Source organism: Populus nigra, chromosome 14 (genome assembly GCF_951802175.1).
Source record: "Populus nigra chromosome 14, ddPopNigr1.1, whole genome shotgun sequence".
Lineage (NCBI taxonomy): Eukaryota > Viridiplantae > Streptophyta > Magnoliopsida > Malpighiales > Salicaceae > Populus > Populus nigra.
The window spans coordinates 15010380-15024063 of record NC_084865.1 but is presented as its reverse complement, the minus strand read 5'-3'; the positions used below and the strand labels follow the sequence as shown (position 1 = coordinate 15024063).

Here is a 13684-nt window from a genome sequence, read left to right as displayed (position 1 = left end):
GGGGGGGAGATCACCATCTTCCAATTGTGAATTAATTATCAGCTTCGCAGCTCCGTTAAGCGATACAGGAAAAAGATCAATGTTCAGAAATTCTGAGGCCATTGTCTTGGCAAGCTAGAACTTGTATAGACTCGGAGACAATATGCATAGCAGCACAATTACTAGAACTCTTGCCAGCAGCTGCGAAGCCTCGTAGGGCAAACCATGTTCCATAAATGAAGCCGCCGCCCACCCCCCACATTTCTCTAATATAAAAATGAACAGAGATTAAACCCTTCGGAGCTCATGCGCTCAACAAATTCATGCTCGAAGATATCGTCAGGCAAGAAACCCCACAGGCTTTTATCTTAATAAACATGTGTTAATTAATTTGAAATTGTCTCTGATTTAAAAATTTTATTCAACAACTACATCTAAGCTCTCATTGATTGGAGCCACGAGCCAGAACAACGACCACCCTTATAAAATCTTGACTTCAGCATGTAGGGCGCGCCTGGCCCTTGCAGTAGTGCAACGCATGGGCGACGCTTAAGGATCCCAGTAGCAAGCTACTGTTGCGGAACCTACCCTTTAAAAAATTAATTTAATATCGTGTGGACCTATGGCCCACGTATCAGATATTAAACTGATAAGAACAGATACTACACTTGATCTTAGCCAAAAGGCCGAGAAAGGTATGCTTTGAACAAACTATTCAATTGCTTTTTATAAGTGCAGCTCTCAACATTATACTCTGCTTCATCGATGTGGGATATCAGCACCCGCCTCTCTTTTCTCCCACGGCTCCTTTCCAGACCAAAAGCTTTAATACATGGGTAGGGTAGAAACTTGGATGCTTGAAAATTATGGGCAAGCATTTCCTCAACAAAGCATTCCATCGCTACCAATAGTAATATAAAATTTAAAGCTGTTGAATTAATTAACATTTGAGAAAATTATAGCAAAAAAAAAAAAAAACAAATTCTCAACAAATGGATTCATTCCATACCAAGTCTATTAATAGTAAATTAATCGACTAAAAGGGTACTAAATAAACCTAAATTTTGTGCTTGGATTTTATCAAGTCTACATTTTGGAATGCTCCTCAGTAGCTTTTATCTTCCAATTTTTCATAATTTGGGATTGGCTGGTTCATCCATTCAACATCTTGAGGGATTTCCTGCAGAAAAGTATAAAATTATTGATATATTTTGTGTGAAAATCTTACTAAAAAACTACGAAATTTCCAGTAATTACTACCTCCGTTGATGCTTACCAAGCTTCAGGTTCTGCTGTCCACACCACATATTGGTGGTTGCTGGATTCCGAGGAAAGCCGTTCACTCCATTTTGATGCAGCTACGAGGACATGTTCGAAGCTCGAAACAATGAGCTAAGCCCCCACCCCCACGTCATTACCAAAACATGAAATGTTAGATTGAAAAGCCGTCACTCCTTTTATATTCAAGAGCTTGCAAATTCAGACACACAATGATTGAGCAGATCTTGAAGAAGAGTACATTTCGGTTTGAGGATTTTGATGGTTACTAGAGTTTGAGGTTCATAGAAAACCCTCCTATTCCCTGGCAAACTCTCTCATTTCCTACCTACCTTTAGGATAGATAGGTTCAGAAAATTCTGAAAAGTGTTTGATAATTTTTTTATTGCTTGAATCATTGCTAAATACACCCTGGCTATTCATATAGCTGTAATTCCAGCTAATCCTAATCCTAATCCTAATCCTACTCAAAGCTAGTTGACACATATCAGGAACCTAAGTTTGGCTTGCTGAGTTGCTGACTTTAGGAGTGATTCTGCCACATAGAATGCCTCTTATTTATGTACTTGTTATTCCTCTTCCTTGTAGTGTTGTTCCTCTTTCTTCCAGTCCAATTCCCGCTACAAAACTTCCCCTGATTGCCGAGTTATAGGTGCTGGAAAACCCAATCCCGCCAGGACTCCTGCACCGACTCTGCTGGAAATTCTGCCGTGCCTGCTGCTGTTTCTGCTTCCCTGACTTTTCTGGAAATCTCTGCTTCTGCCTTTGCTTCTTCCAGCCTGGTTCTCATCAGATTCCAACACCACCCCACAGGGATAACCTGATCATTTTCTACGAAATTGACAAAGCTTTTAATGAATTAACAGTGAAAGAAAATTATGGGGCTAAGTTATGGTATCTAAAATTAGAGACTGAATTATTATATCACTGAACCATTACGTCTTTCATGCAGGCCGTTCCAGTTAAGATGTTAGTCGTTGAAAAATGCCACGGATGGTAAGTTTACTATAGGTTATAGAATGATAATTCCAGCAGGAGATGTGTGGTCCTATCTATGTTTCTACTTGCTGGTTTTTGTAAAGTCTGAAACTTTAACTTGTGTTCATTTCACAATTACATTACAGAAAAAACGAAAAGATTTGGTGATTCCACTGTATATCAAGATACACATTACTCTTCTTTGGAACGGCTCTCGGCGGCCTTATTTTCATTTTCTTCTGTTCAGCTGCTGTGTGTGGGCTTGGTAGGGACATGGTTTTATTCTTATGGGCTCAACTCCCTTCTCATCTGGGCCGGGGCTTATGTGTGCTTCTAGATTCTTTTGGCTCGGAATGGGCAGGAGCTGCTGAACGAAGGCGTCTCTTTTCGTGTCGCAGGGATGGCTTATGTCTGAGCTTGCATGGTTGGCGTGGCTTCTCAGCCCTTCTCCTTTTTCTTCTTCGTTTGCGTTTTCAGCTTGCTTTTGTGAGGGGGCTGATCGGATGCTTTTTTTTTTTCTAAATTCCATCCCTCGTCACTACTTTATATATATATATATATATAATTTGTCGTTGTTTTGAAAAGTCAAGTTTGTACCATCAGATTGTTTAAATATAATGGTATGCATTCCAGCTTACGCGAGAAAGAAAAACAGATAACTTGCGTTGCTGAATCAGTTTACTTGATACTGGGGATTGGATTGACATGGCATTTTGCTAATCACAGGACTCTGGATTTCATCTTAAAACACACTTCACAAGAAGTTATAAAGAGGCAATAGTGTCCTGTCGGAACCTGGCCTTTTAAAGCAGAGACAGTAGTACGAATACAATATTGCATAGCCAATGTAAGAAAAAAGAAACAGGCTTAACGCTTCGACTAATGTTTTAGATGCATGATTTCATAAACAGTAAGTACTAATTTCTTCTTGTAATGTAAAATATTGTACAGGGCAAGAATGAATTGCTAATGTATTCTAGTGTTAATATTTTTCTGACGATGAAAAAGGCGGATGGGGAGTTGTTTAGCAGGAATTAGAATGGGATCCACAATTATCTTCTCATCAGGAATCAGCTTCTCCCACCTGAACCTTCTTACCAAGTTATGCATGAACACAAGTATCTCCAACCGTGCATATTCTTTCCCAGGACACATCCTAGGCCCCCCTCCAAATGGCACAAAAGTGTAAGGTGCCGGTCCTGTCCCTTCGAATCTCGCCGGGTCAAATTTTTCAGGATCCTGGAAGCATTCAGGATTCCTGTGTGTTGAACTGGCACTCCAATATAACTGTAAAATCAATCCCCCAAATGAAAAACAAAAGATTTTAGGCCATCTCTCAATACATTGAAGTACTATAAATGTGTGTGTGTGTTTAGCATGGACTGCCCTACCTTCCAACCCTTAGGTATGTGGAAACCTGCGAAGTTGAAGTCATTTATGGCCTCCCTAAAAGCACCCTGAAGTGGAGGAGCTAGTCTCAGTACTTCACATGCAACATTCCACGAATACTTCATTTTCTGAATATCATTCCAGTTGAGCAGCTCCCTTGGCCTTTTCCACTTTGCAATCTCCATTTGTTCTGTTCAGTGAAAAATGAAAACCCATCATGTTTATGAAATGGAAAAGGACAGAAAAGTAATTAATCAGAGGGGAAACTTACCCTTTAAAACCTCCTGGTAGATGTGAGGAAGCTCAGCAAGATACTTGACAATACAAGTGATTACAGCACTAGCAGTGTCGTGACCACCAATCAACAAACCCAGAATTTTGTCAGCTATGTCTGTCTCCTTCATGTATTGCCCATCGTCATCAGTTGTTAACAGCATGTGAGACAGCATATCTTGTGTACGCAAAGCTCTATTCTCGGCTAGATCAACCTTCCTTTGCTTTATGATAGATACCAACTCCTTTCTTATCCACTTTGAGGCCTTGATACCGCGATTGAAAGATGTTCCTGGCAAATCTATGGGAATAGAAATTATCCCAGATGCCAGATCATTGAAAGGATGGGCTAACTCGGCAGCATGTTTTGGATCATCAATGCTCAAGAATACTTTGCATGCTATCCCAAAGGTGTACATCTTAGCTAGTGGAAGCACAGTTACTTGTTGTTTGCCTTCCCAACTATCCTCCAAGTGTCTTTGTGCAATAGTGTCCATCATTCCTACATATCTTTGCAAGGATTCAGGTTTGAAAAAGTTAGGTAGCAACTTCCTCATCTTCTTGGATTCCTCTTTTGAAGAGGTTTGTGTAGAGGAAGGGAAGATCTTGTTTACTGAATCTGGCCACCATGAGGCAACAAGCTTGTTTTCATTAGAGAACAAGAACTTGTTGCCTGCCGCCCCACAAACGACTGTAGTGGGCTGCCCTAGAATACAAGTCTTGAAAACTTGGGATGAGTACTTGGCTATTCTATCATAAATGAACTTTTCAGGGTAACCTTTCCTTCCTGAAGACAGGAATTCAAGGCTCTCTCCGATGATCGGGAAGCCCATCTTACCCGGTGGGAGATTAGGATGAGAAACATTGGATTTGTGGATGCAGATTAATAATAAAAGAGGAATAGAAATGAAGACAACGAAAAGGATTAGGCTGCATAGAAAAGACTCCATGTTTGTGGAAGAATTTAGTGTTTTACAGAGCTTGTTTTTAGTCCATGAAGATTTCTTTGGCTAAACAAACATTTATATAGAAGAACGAAAACTAAGACACCTCTTCGCCAGATAACGAGGCCAGTATCAGGACACTTCCCTCAACTTCCTCCTCTCCCACTCCCTCAAAATCAACTAAAATGAAGACAATGAAAAGGATTAGGCTACACAGAAAGACCTCCAATGTTTGTTGAAGAATTTAGTGTTTTATAGAGCTAGTTTTTAGTTCATGAAGGTTGCATTGGCTAAACAAACATTTATATAGAAGAAACGAAAACTAAGACAACTCTTTGCCAGATAATGGGGCCAATATCAGGACAGTTCCCTCAACTTCCTCCTCTCCCACCCTCTCAAAATCAACTAAAATGGGGGTTAACCCCACGTATTATCAAACCAAAAAGTTTTTTGCATGAGAAATGATTTGTTATATTTGAAAAGGAATTGGTCAAGCTTACTTTACTTCTTAGTTTGGTTATTGCAATTTGTCAACCGAGGCTCAAGTTTCATGTAGACTTTAAGATATTCTTCTATTAAAAAACAATTTGTTAATGACTTTCAAGATTTTACAAAGTGGTAAACTTTGTAGAAAGATCAGTGAGCTGGATATGAGATGGTGCTTGCTAGATTTGGTGAAAGTTTTGAAAGAGAGGAAAACATGCAATGACTGAGACAGCTGAATCCAGTAAAACAAGCCAACACAGATACATCTGTGCACTTTTGATTCTATAAAGTGTGAACCTGAGACAGTTCAGGATACAATTTTCTGCTAGAGACATTCAATCCGTGTACAAAAATATATTATTCTCATTATGCAAGAACCTTATTCTCTATACATATTAGGGAAATTCTAAAAGAACAAGCAATAAAACAAAATGGTATAGCTATTGGATTGAAATTCATTATTTCGTTTGTGTTTGCAATGATGAGTTAGACAATTTGCTATTGGACTTAAATTATTTCGAAGGCAGAAGAACACGCCTCTGGTATTCTGCAAGAGCCCACAATGGATAGATATTTCTGTATGCTGCATAATGTAGCATGCAGTTTTTCATGAACACACCAGTGATTTCCTGTCATCAATAAGAAGATCATAGGTTAAGGATCTTTTGATATAAAAGTTGAAGTGAAGATGCAGCATCAGCAATTTTTTCGTGTCCATCATAGTATATAGCACCCACCCACAAAGGGCTGATAGCCTGATAGGAATCGCAGGCAGACTTTTTGGAGTCTGGCCCTTTTTAAAAAAATTCAATTGAAGTGGTTTTCTGACTATAGGTTAATAGTTAGAAAGTTACCTGTTGAGGGAAATCACCATCTTCCAATTGCGAATTGATTATAAGCTTCGCTGCTCGGTGAAGAGGTGCAGAGTCTCTATCCATCTATAACCATAGACAGGAAACAGATTTTATTATTAGAAATTCTGAGGCCATTTCTTATTAAGGCTTTTGTGGAGGCAGGGCTGTGAAAAGGGTATAAATTACGGAAAATGAAACAACAATGTAGGCTAAAACCACTGATAAACAGCATGCTAACCTGCCCAGCATGAATCAGACCCATCATTGCCCATGCAGTATGTACCAAATTCGATCGATTTCCTTCGAGAGGTACATATTTCTTCTTAGGGCATGAAAGATAGCTCTCTCCCCAACCTCCATCATCTTTTTGTATGTTGAGAAGAAAATTAACACCTTGGCGCATAGCTGCGCAGGTGCTGTAAGTCTTGCCAGCAGCTGCTAGGCCTCCAAGTGCAAACCATGTACCATAAGTGAAGCAAACTCCCCAGTTTCCATACCTGTGGAAATATTGCTCCTTGTTAAATTACAGGTTCTGAAAATCTTGGAGAACCAAAATAAACAGAAGTTAAAATTAATTAGGAGGGCATACCATCCACCCTCTGGAGTTTGTATGCTTTCGAGGTATCGTGCAGCATTTGTTACAAAATTATCGATCTCCTTCTTCCGGTGACCAGGATACAAATTCTTGAACAATAATAACGCTTGGATTGCTGATGCAGTGCACTCAACATATTCATGCTCAACGACAATGTCAGCAAAAAACTCTGTAGGATTCAGTAGCTGAAACAGACGGAAACAAACACCATTTGTTCACGATTAAAATAAAGTGAAAATGAAAGAACAGATAAAAATACCGAAAATGTTCAAGGACTTACTTCCAACCACTTCTGAGCTCCAGCTGGCTCCCACGCCGCTAAACCTCCATTTTCACTCTGGATGTTCAGCAACAAAGTTTATCTTGTGACCTTGGAAAATTCTTTATTGAAGGAAACAAATTGCTAGATATAGTGTTTATAGATAGTTAAGCCTCCTAGTTTACTTTAATTCTTACTTGTAGAGAAAGAAGAACATTGACAGAATCGAAAAGCCGCTCAGGCTCGAGTTGCTCGCCAACAATTTCTGGTGGCATCATTGAGAAAAGTAGGCAGCACTGCATAGTAGATGCAAGTTAGTTTATTTTGGTGAGAGGCATATTGCAATTCGAACAAAATGGCATCGAAGATAAGGGACTTTTAAGTGCTTGAACAAAGCTTATAACCTTCAATCCTTCTGCAGTGCAATCAGAAACTTGCCATCCATGATCTTGATCAGAGAAAGTCCAGGATCCCTTAGAAATATGCCGGTACATGCTCTTGAAGTCACCGGAAGGATTGTCCTTGACCTTTAAATTAATTTCGAGTTTTGGTGAGATAAAACTATAACCGGAATGAAAATTAAAGAGAAAATGAACATTATTTGATGGTTAAGGGAAAAGGCAAAATGTTTTCTAAGAGGGATAAATAACAGTAAAATTAACAAACCTGAGATTTCTTTATGAAGTCATGTCCTCTCTTGAGTACGTCTCTGATTTCATCCGTAAAATTACTAGCAAGCAAGGCCTGAATGGCAAAACCAGTATCCCATTGCTGACTTCCAAAACTCTGCACACATATTCCATATTTTATTAAGCACATGATACCCTCTTTGAGGTCTCTACTCTACAGATTAGTTAAAGAATGCAAGCCTTCTAACCTGCATTTTCATTCCATCTTCAGCCACCCATAAATAATCGGGGATCCTAGCGAGATGTTTCTTGAAATAATCGCCATCGGGATCTTCAACCCAGCAAGCAAGCATGCATAGCACCTGAAAACCAAGTTCATAAAAGTATTAGAAATTATCAGATAAGAGGTAGAAGATACAGGGCCCCTTTCTATGCAGCAGCAAGTCACCTTTTCCACACATCCGATTGTAATGTAACGACTGTTTTCATCTTCATAGTGAATGTGCTTCATTGTTACTTCAAGAGCCTTCTTTCTTACTAACTTGTGGAAGGGCCAACGAGTAAGAAAAGGTTCGGTGAATACATAGAGACTATCCCATACCAGATCTTGAATCAAAGGATGGGGATAGTAGAGATCCTCCTGCACCAACAGTATTCAGTATCAATTACTGCCAATATATAGCAACATCACATTAAATTTGCAGAATGGTGCTAACTATCGAGTTTAAGGTGAACTCACCGCAGCACACAGATGACGCGTTTTTCTCCAATTGACTTGACCATAAGGTTCAGCAAAGAGTTCTTCTCTCAACTGTAGAACGAGAGGTGTAACAGGACCAACGAACCTTTTCCCATATAGATACGACATTGGCATGTAAACCATCCGACAATAGCACCACATTTTCGCTACATATTGAAGTCAAAAAGAGTGTTAACACAAAGGCAACAGAGGGAAAATGAACAGATGTTGTTAGGCAGAAAATGCAATCCTGTCGAAGACACAGGGAAATTTTAGAACCTGGATGCATAGGAAGAAAAGAGGGAAGGAGCCAAAATTCTGGGGGCATCGGATTACTTCCAGACCAATCAAATACACCAAGTATCTGCAACAGAAAGAACAATTTACATTGATTTCAGTTCTAGCAAACATAATTATATCGGTTCTGTAATATATAGATAATTAAGGAATACAGGATGGATCATTACCGAGAGCCAAGTCTTTCCCCAAGAGGGTATGTGTGTTGCAGTACCATGATCATGAATCCATTTCCGGGCTCTGGCACAAGCATTGTCTTGACCACCACTGGGTCCTTCCCCGAGAATTCGCATACAAATGTAGCTGAGAACTGTGCAGAACATGGTGCTGTGACCCTCAATGTGTAGTCCCCAACCACCATCTTCATTCTGCAATATTCCCACAGATATAATTAGCATATTACGTACCTACCAAAAAATTAGAACCATGAAGAACAGAAAATTAGCATAAATGTACCTGATGATAATAAATGTAACGGAGGATTTCCCTACGATGCTCAACAGAGAATACAGAATCTAGATGTCCTGTAATGTACAGACACATTACCTGCGTTTTCAAGCGAACCAAAAAACAATAAAAAAGAGCATAAATTTTGACTGATAATTACAAGTAGTCATCTAAATTTTTGGGAAGGCAACAAATGCTATATAAGATGCTCACCAAGGGAGGGAGGAAGAACAAGGGGCCAGCATTTTCAGCAGGCCAGTGGCCATCACTAGCCTGTAGAGCTGAAAAGAAGTGGACAGCCCTCTTCAATGCATTTGTTGCCTTTTCATATGTGATCTCCTCGCCATCTTCAATTATCACTTGAGGTATTTTTTGCTTAAAGTTTTTCTCCTTGAGAAACTGTAATATTCATACATCGTTTTGGTCAAAGAATAATTAAGGATCATAATATAATATTAGAGCTTGAGCAACAAATCATATAAATTCTTCCACCAAATAGAAAACAAATTCTATATTCCATTGATAATGATAGTTACAAATATTTTTCAACTCATCAGGCCCATAATAATTTCAAAAAAAATGCGATGCCTATAATGGCATGGATTTGTTGTTGTTTTTTTTAATATATATATATATATATATATATATATATATATATATATATATATATATATATATATATATATATATATATATATATATATATATATATATATATATATATATTCCATTGAACAAGAGATCAAAGAACTTCATCCATCCATGCAATCAATGGGATTCATTAATTAAATCAAGTGCTCTACCTATAATTCTATCTTACTATTAACGAACGCGTTTAACCTTTCCCATTATTGAGTGCTCAACTAACATATTGTACTGTGGAAGGTGGAGATTTGAAAAGAAAAGTAAAAGGGAAAGCCACAATGGCAGCTGCATAAATCCATCTTCATAAAGCTCGAAAAGAAAGCTCCTTGCATCTACGTGTGGGGCATGCAACAACATTATTAATACAAACCTTAAACTTTTTTTTAAAAAAGAGACTGTCTCGTGATCTTTGTTGATCTGTCCATCTAGTTTAACTTAATTTATAGCGGACATATTATTGCAATATATGAATATATAGTCCGTCCTTAAATTGGTGAAAATTAAGTGTGAAAAAGTAATGTTATATACACAATAATTCTTTGGAGAGTTTAATTTAATCAAGTTTGTTGAATGATGGTGATGGAAACGCAACAAACAGCTTCATCACTAAAGGACAAAAGCAAGAACAAAAAAGATCGAGGTGCTTCTCCCTAGCTCCTATTAACAAAGGAATAAAAAATAACTTTTGATATTTACTGAAAAATACAAAAGAAGAGGAAGAGAAAGAAGAAGAAGAAGAAGAAGAAGAAGAATGGTACGTAGTACAGCTAAGATTTATATCATTTATTCTATAATTCAGAGATCTTGGAATTTTCAAACCTCTCGTTAATTTGTAAGAAAAATAAAATTAAACAGCATAAAGATTGTTTTTATGAAGTTATAACTATAATAGTAATGGATTATAGAAGTAACGAAGACTATACCATAGGACCCCAGTACTAAGAAGTACGTAATTACAGAGGTTTAATCAGCTAATTATATAGAATTAGCAATTATTTCTGGTTGATCGATCATACCCTATATATGTACATATAAGTAGGAAGGTAGTAAGTTAATCAATACCTGCATACGCCAGAGGAGGTCGCCGCTGGGCTTGACATGATAACGGTTGTTGTAGAAACTGAGACGAGCTTCTTCAACCTCAGCTCTCTCCTCAGGACTTCCACAGTGAGGATCATACTCCCATGTCTGCCTCCCTACGAACTTATTTGTGCTATACAACTCATTGCTGCTCACACCTTCCGCAATCTTTAGCCTCCACATAATATATCTATGTACTGGTCGTGCGTATTGATATTCTATAGCACGCAAGAAACAAATTATTAATAAGAAACCCTGACAAATCGATTAAAGAGCTAGCTAGCTAGCATGGAATAAAATAGGAGAGGGAGAGGGAGAGGGAGAGGGAGAGGGAGGTATACATATTAATTATATATGCAGTGTTGCGTCTTGTGGGGGAGGTGGGCAAAAATCAACGGATATATGACGCGCAAAATGGTAGACTGCAAATGCAGCAGAGAGAAAGATACTAGTTGTTAGTAGTCATGAGAGAAGAGACAATTGAGTGATCTTTGGTTCGGCAGGGCATAACACGCGGCTGCTGCTGCTGCTGCTGCTGACAATTGAGAAGAACAACTGAAAAAGTATTTATATAGACACAGCTTGCAAGATTGTTTTGTGGCTATTATTAAGTAATACTTTAAAGCTTTCCCCACTCCTTTTATTTTCATTATATATATATCAGTGCACAGTGAAACTCTGAGTTCTTTTTACCTGTTTTTTTGTTTTTTTGTTTCCGTTTTTATTTAATTGTTTTTTGATTTTTTATGCCTTATGGTTTTTTTTTGTGTTTTTTTAATGAATTTTTTTTGTTTAATTTATTTTGTCAATGTTAATATTTTTTATTTAGTTATTAGACTTTCATGACACAAATCTCGAGTTTGACGAGTTAATCTATAAATTTTTTTTTGCTTCTTTTCTTTTTAATTAATTTTTTTCATTTAGTTAAGTTTGGTAATGTTAAATTTCTTTTTATTTAATTATCAGATTTTTATGAAATATATCCCGAGTTTGACAGGTTAATACGGGTTAACCTGGTTTGATGGGTTAATCGGTCAATTTTTTTTCTATTTAGTTATCAAACTTTCATGACGTGAATCCTAAGTTTGACGAGTTTACTTGGTTTAAAGGGTTAACCCAGTTAAGTTTATAGTTTGTTTTTAAGTTTTTTATTGTGGACTGCACGGTGCAGTTCACAATGAAAAAACTGATGCCTTTAGTTTTTTTTTGTCTATAGTTTCTTAATATTAAATTTTTTCTGTTTAATTATCAGACTTTCATGACACGGATCCCAAGTTTGACGGGTTAACCTAGTTGATTCAGATTTTTTTTTCTTTTTCTTCATTAGTTTTTTTCTTTCTATTGGTTTTTCTTCTTTGTTTTTTTTTTTATTAATCTATTTAATCATCATACTTTTATGACATGACCTTGCAGCCAGACCTACATCCAAGGTTATTGGGTCTGGTATTGAAATCAGACCCACTTAAACTTAGGCTATGCAAGTTTAATGTTATTATAAATATTACTCTTGGGTTACCGGACACACTTAAACTTAGGTTATGCAAGTTTAATGTTATTATAAATATTATTATAAATTGCTACAATGTTTTTCTATATGGTTTTTTTTCCTTTTGTTTTTTTATGCTTTTTTCCTAAAATTATTTTTGTAGTTTTTTCTTGAAAACATTGTAAATTGCAACAGTCTTTCTCCATATAATTTGTTTTTATTTTTTCATAAGTTTACGACAACGCACAGGAATGCCACAAGCCCACAGCAACGCGCGAGCATGATATCTAATATTTAATTATTTTAACTAATGTCTTTGGGAGTGTATTTATATTAAAATATTATTAAACTAATTTTTATGTGTAGATATTAAAAAATTTTAAAAATAAAATTATTTAATATATTTTCAAGTAAAATTTTATTTAAAAAAACACTCAACAACTAAAAAACTTAGCATCCTGCATTAAATTAAATCGATTCAATTCAATGTGAAAGTTGGTTAGGTAGTAATAGATATGCTGGATAGAATTGATTGGACATTATAAATAATTGTATTATCCTGTGTTTGGTGTGCTTTGGGTTGGACTATTTTTATTTTGTGTTTGGTAGACACTATACATAACTCGACTAACACGAGGTCTGAAACTGGTCTGGGTTTAAAAAAAAATTGATTCGACTTGACCCAGTCAAAAACTCCGGTCAACCCATGACCCGATCAACTCGAGATAAAATATAAATAAAAAATTCATCGACTTTTTTATATATAATTTTTTGATCAAAATGAGGTTGTTTTGATTTTTTTTCATTTGGGTCAACCCAGGTTGACCATCTCGACCCATGACTTGAGCCTATCTTTGAGTCGATCTCAGGTTGAGTTTTAAAACTATGATAATAGTTATTTTTATTCTTATGTTGCTTTGGGTCAACTCAGGTTGATCATCTCGACTCATGACTTCGGCCTATCCCTAGTCGGATTTTAAGACTATAATAATAACTATTTTTATCCCAAGATTAACTCGAACCCGACCTCGAATCGACCCCTAAGTCAAGTTTTAAAGTTATGATAACAATAATTTATATCCTTACATTGATACAAGTCAATGATTAACCCGATCTATGACTCGGGCTTGATCCTAAACCGACCTCAAAATCTAATTTTTAAATTAAAATAATAATAATTTTTATTTTTATATTAACCCGAATCAATTACATTAATCATTATATACAACATTGGATAAGCTTTTCCTATGTCTTTTACTGAAAACAACTTTTAATAGAACAAAAATTAATCTTTGAACTATCCAGAAATACACCGAACAACCTTAA

General features: G+C 36.7%; 2 protein-coding genes and 1 non-coding gene across 4 annotated transcripts; all 3 read right to left on the bottom strand.

Moving 5' to 3' along the window:
* Positions 1-482: 482 nt before the first annotated feature.
* Positions 483-678, bottom strand: LOC133673596 (U2 spliceosomal RNA). The gene has a single exon (XR_009835009.1). It is a non-coding gene; the product is annotated as a U2 spliceosomal RNA (small nuclear RNA).
* A 2435-nt stretch (positions 679-3113) lies between these two features.
* Positions 3114-5082, bottom strand: LOC133672462 (beta-amyrin 28-monooxygenase-like). Its single transcript, XM_062092885.1, has 3 exons — positions 3896-5082; positions 3627-3814; positions 3114-3522 (listed from the first exon to the last, which is right to left on the bottom strand). The coding sequence occupies exons 1-3, from the start codon at positions 4845-4847 to the stop codon at positions 3202-3204; spliced, it is 1461 nt and encodes a 486-aa protein (XP_061948869.1). The 5' UTR covers positions 4848-5082; the 3' UTR covers positions 3114-3201.
* A 482-nt stretch (positions 5083-5564) lies between these two features.
* LOC133672619 (beta-amyrin synthase-like) lies at positions 5565-11427 on the bottom strand. Of its 2 annotated transcripts, XM_062093084.1 has the most exons (17): positions 11214-11427; positions 10855-11090; positions 9361-9546; positions 9157-9246; positions 8871-9068; positions 8683-8767; positions 8404-8570; positions 8113-8304; positions 7913-8026; positions 7702-7821; positions 7440-7562; positions 7233-7331; positions 7057-7113; positions 6771-6961; positions 6420-6678; positions 6182-6265; positions 5565-5956 (listed from the first exon to the last, which is right to left on the bottom strand). In XM_062093084.1, the coding sequence occupies exons 2-17, from the start codon at positions 11053-11055 to the stop codon at positions 5840-5842; spliced, it is 2283 nt and encodes a 760-aa protein (XP_061949068.1). In that variant the 5' UTR covers positions 11056-11090; positions 11214-11427; the 3' UTR covers positions 5565-5839. The 2 variants fall into 2 exon arrangements, with proteins under 2 accessions (XP_061949068.1, XP_061949069.1); XM_062093085.1 differs by lacking the exon at positions 11214-11427 and having other exon boundaries at positions 10855-11184.
* Between the last annotated feature and the right edge of the window lie 2257 nt (positions 11428-13684).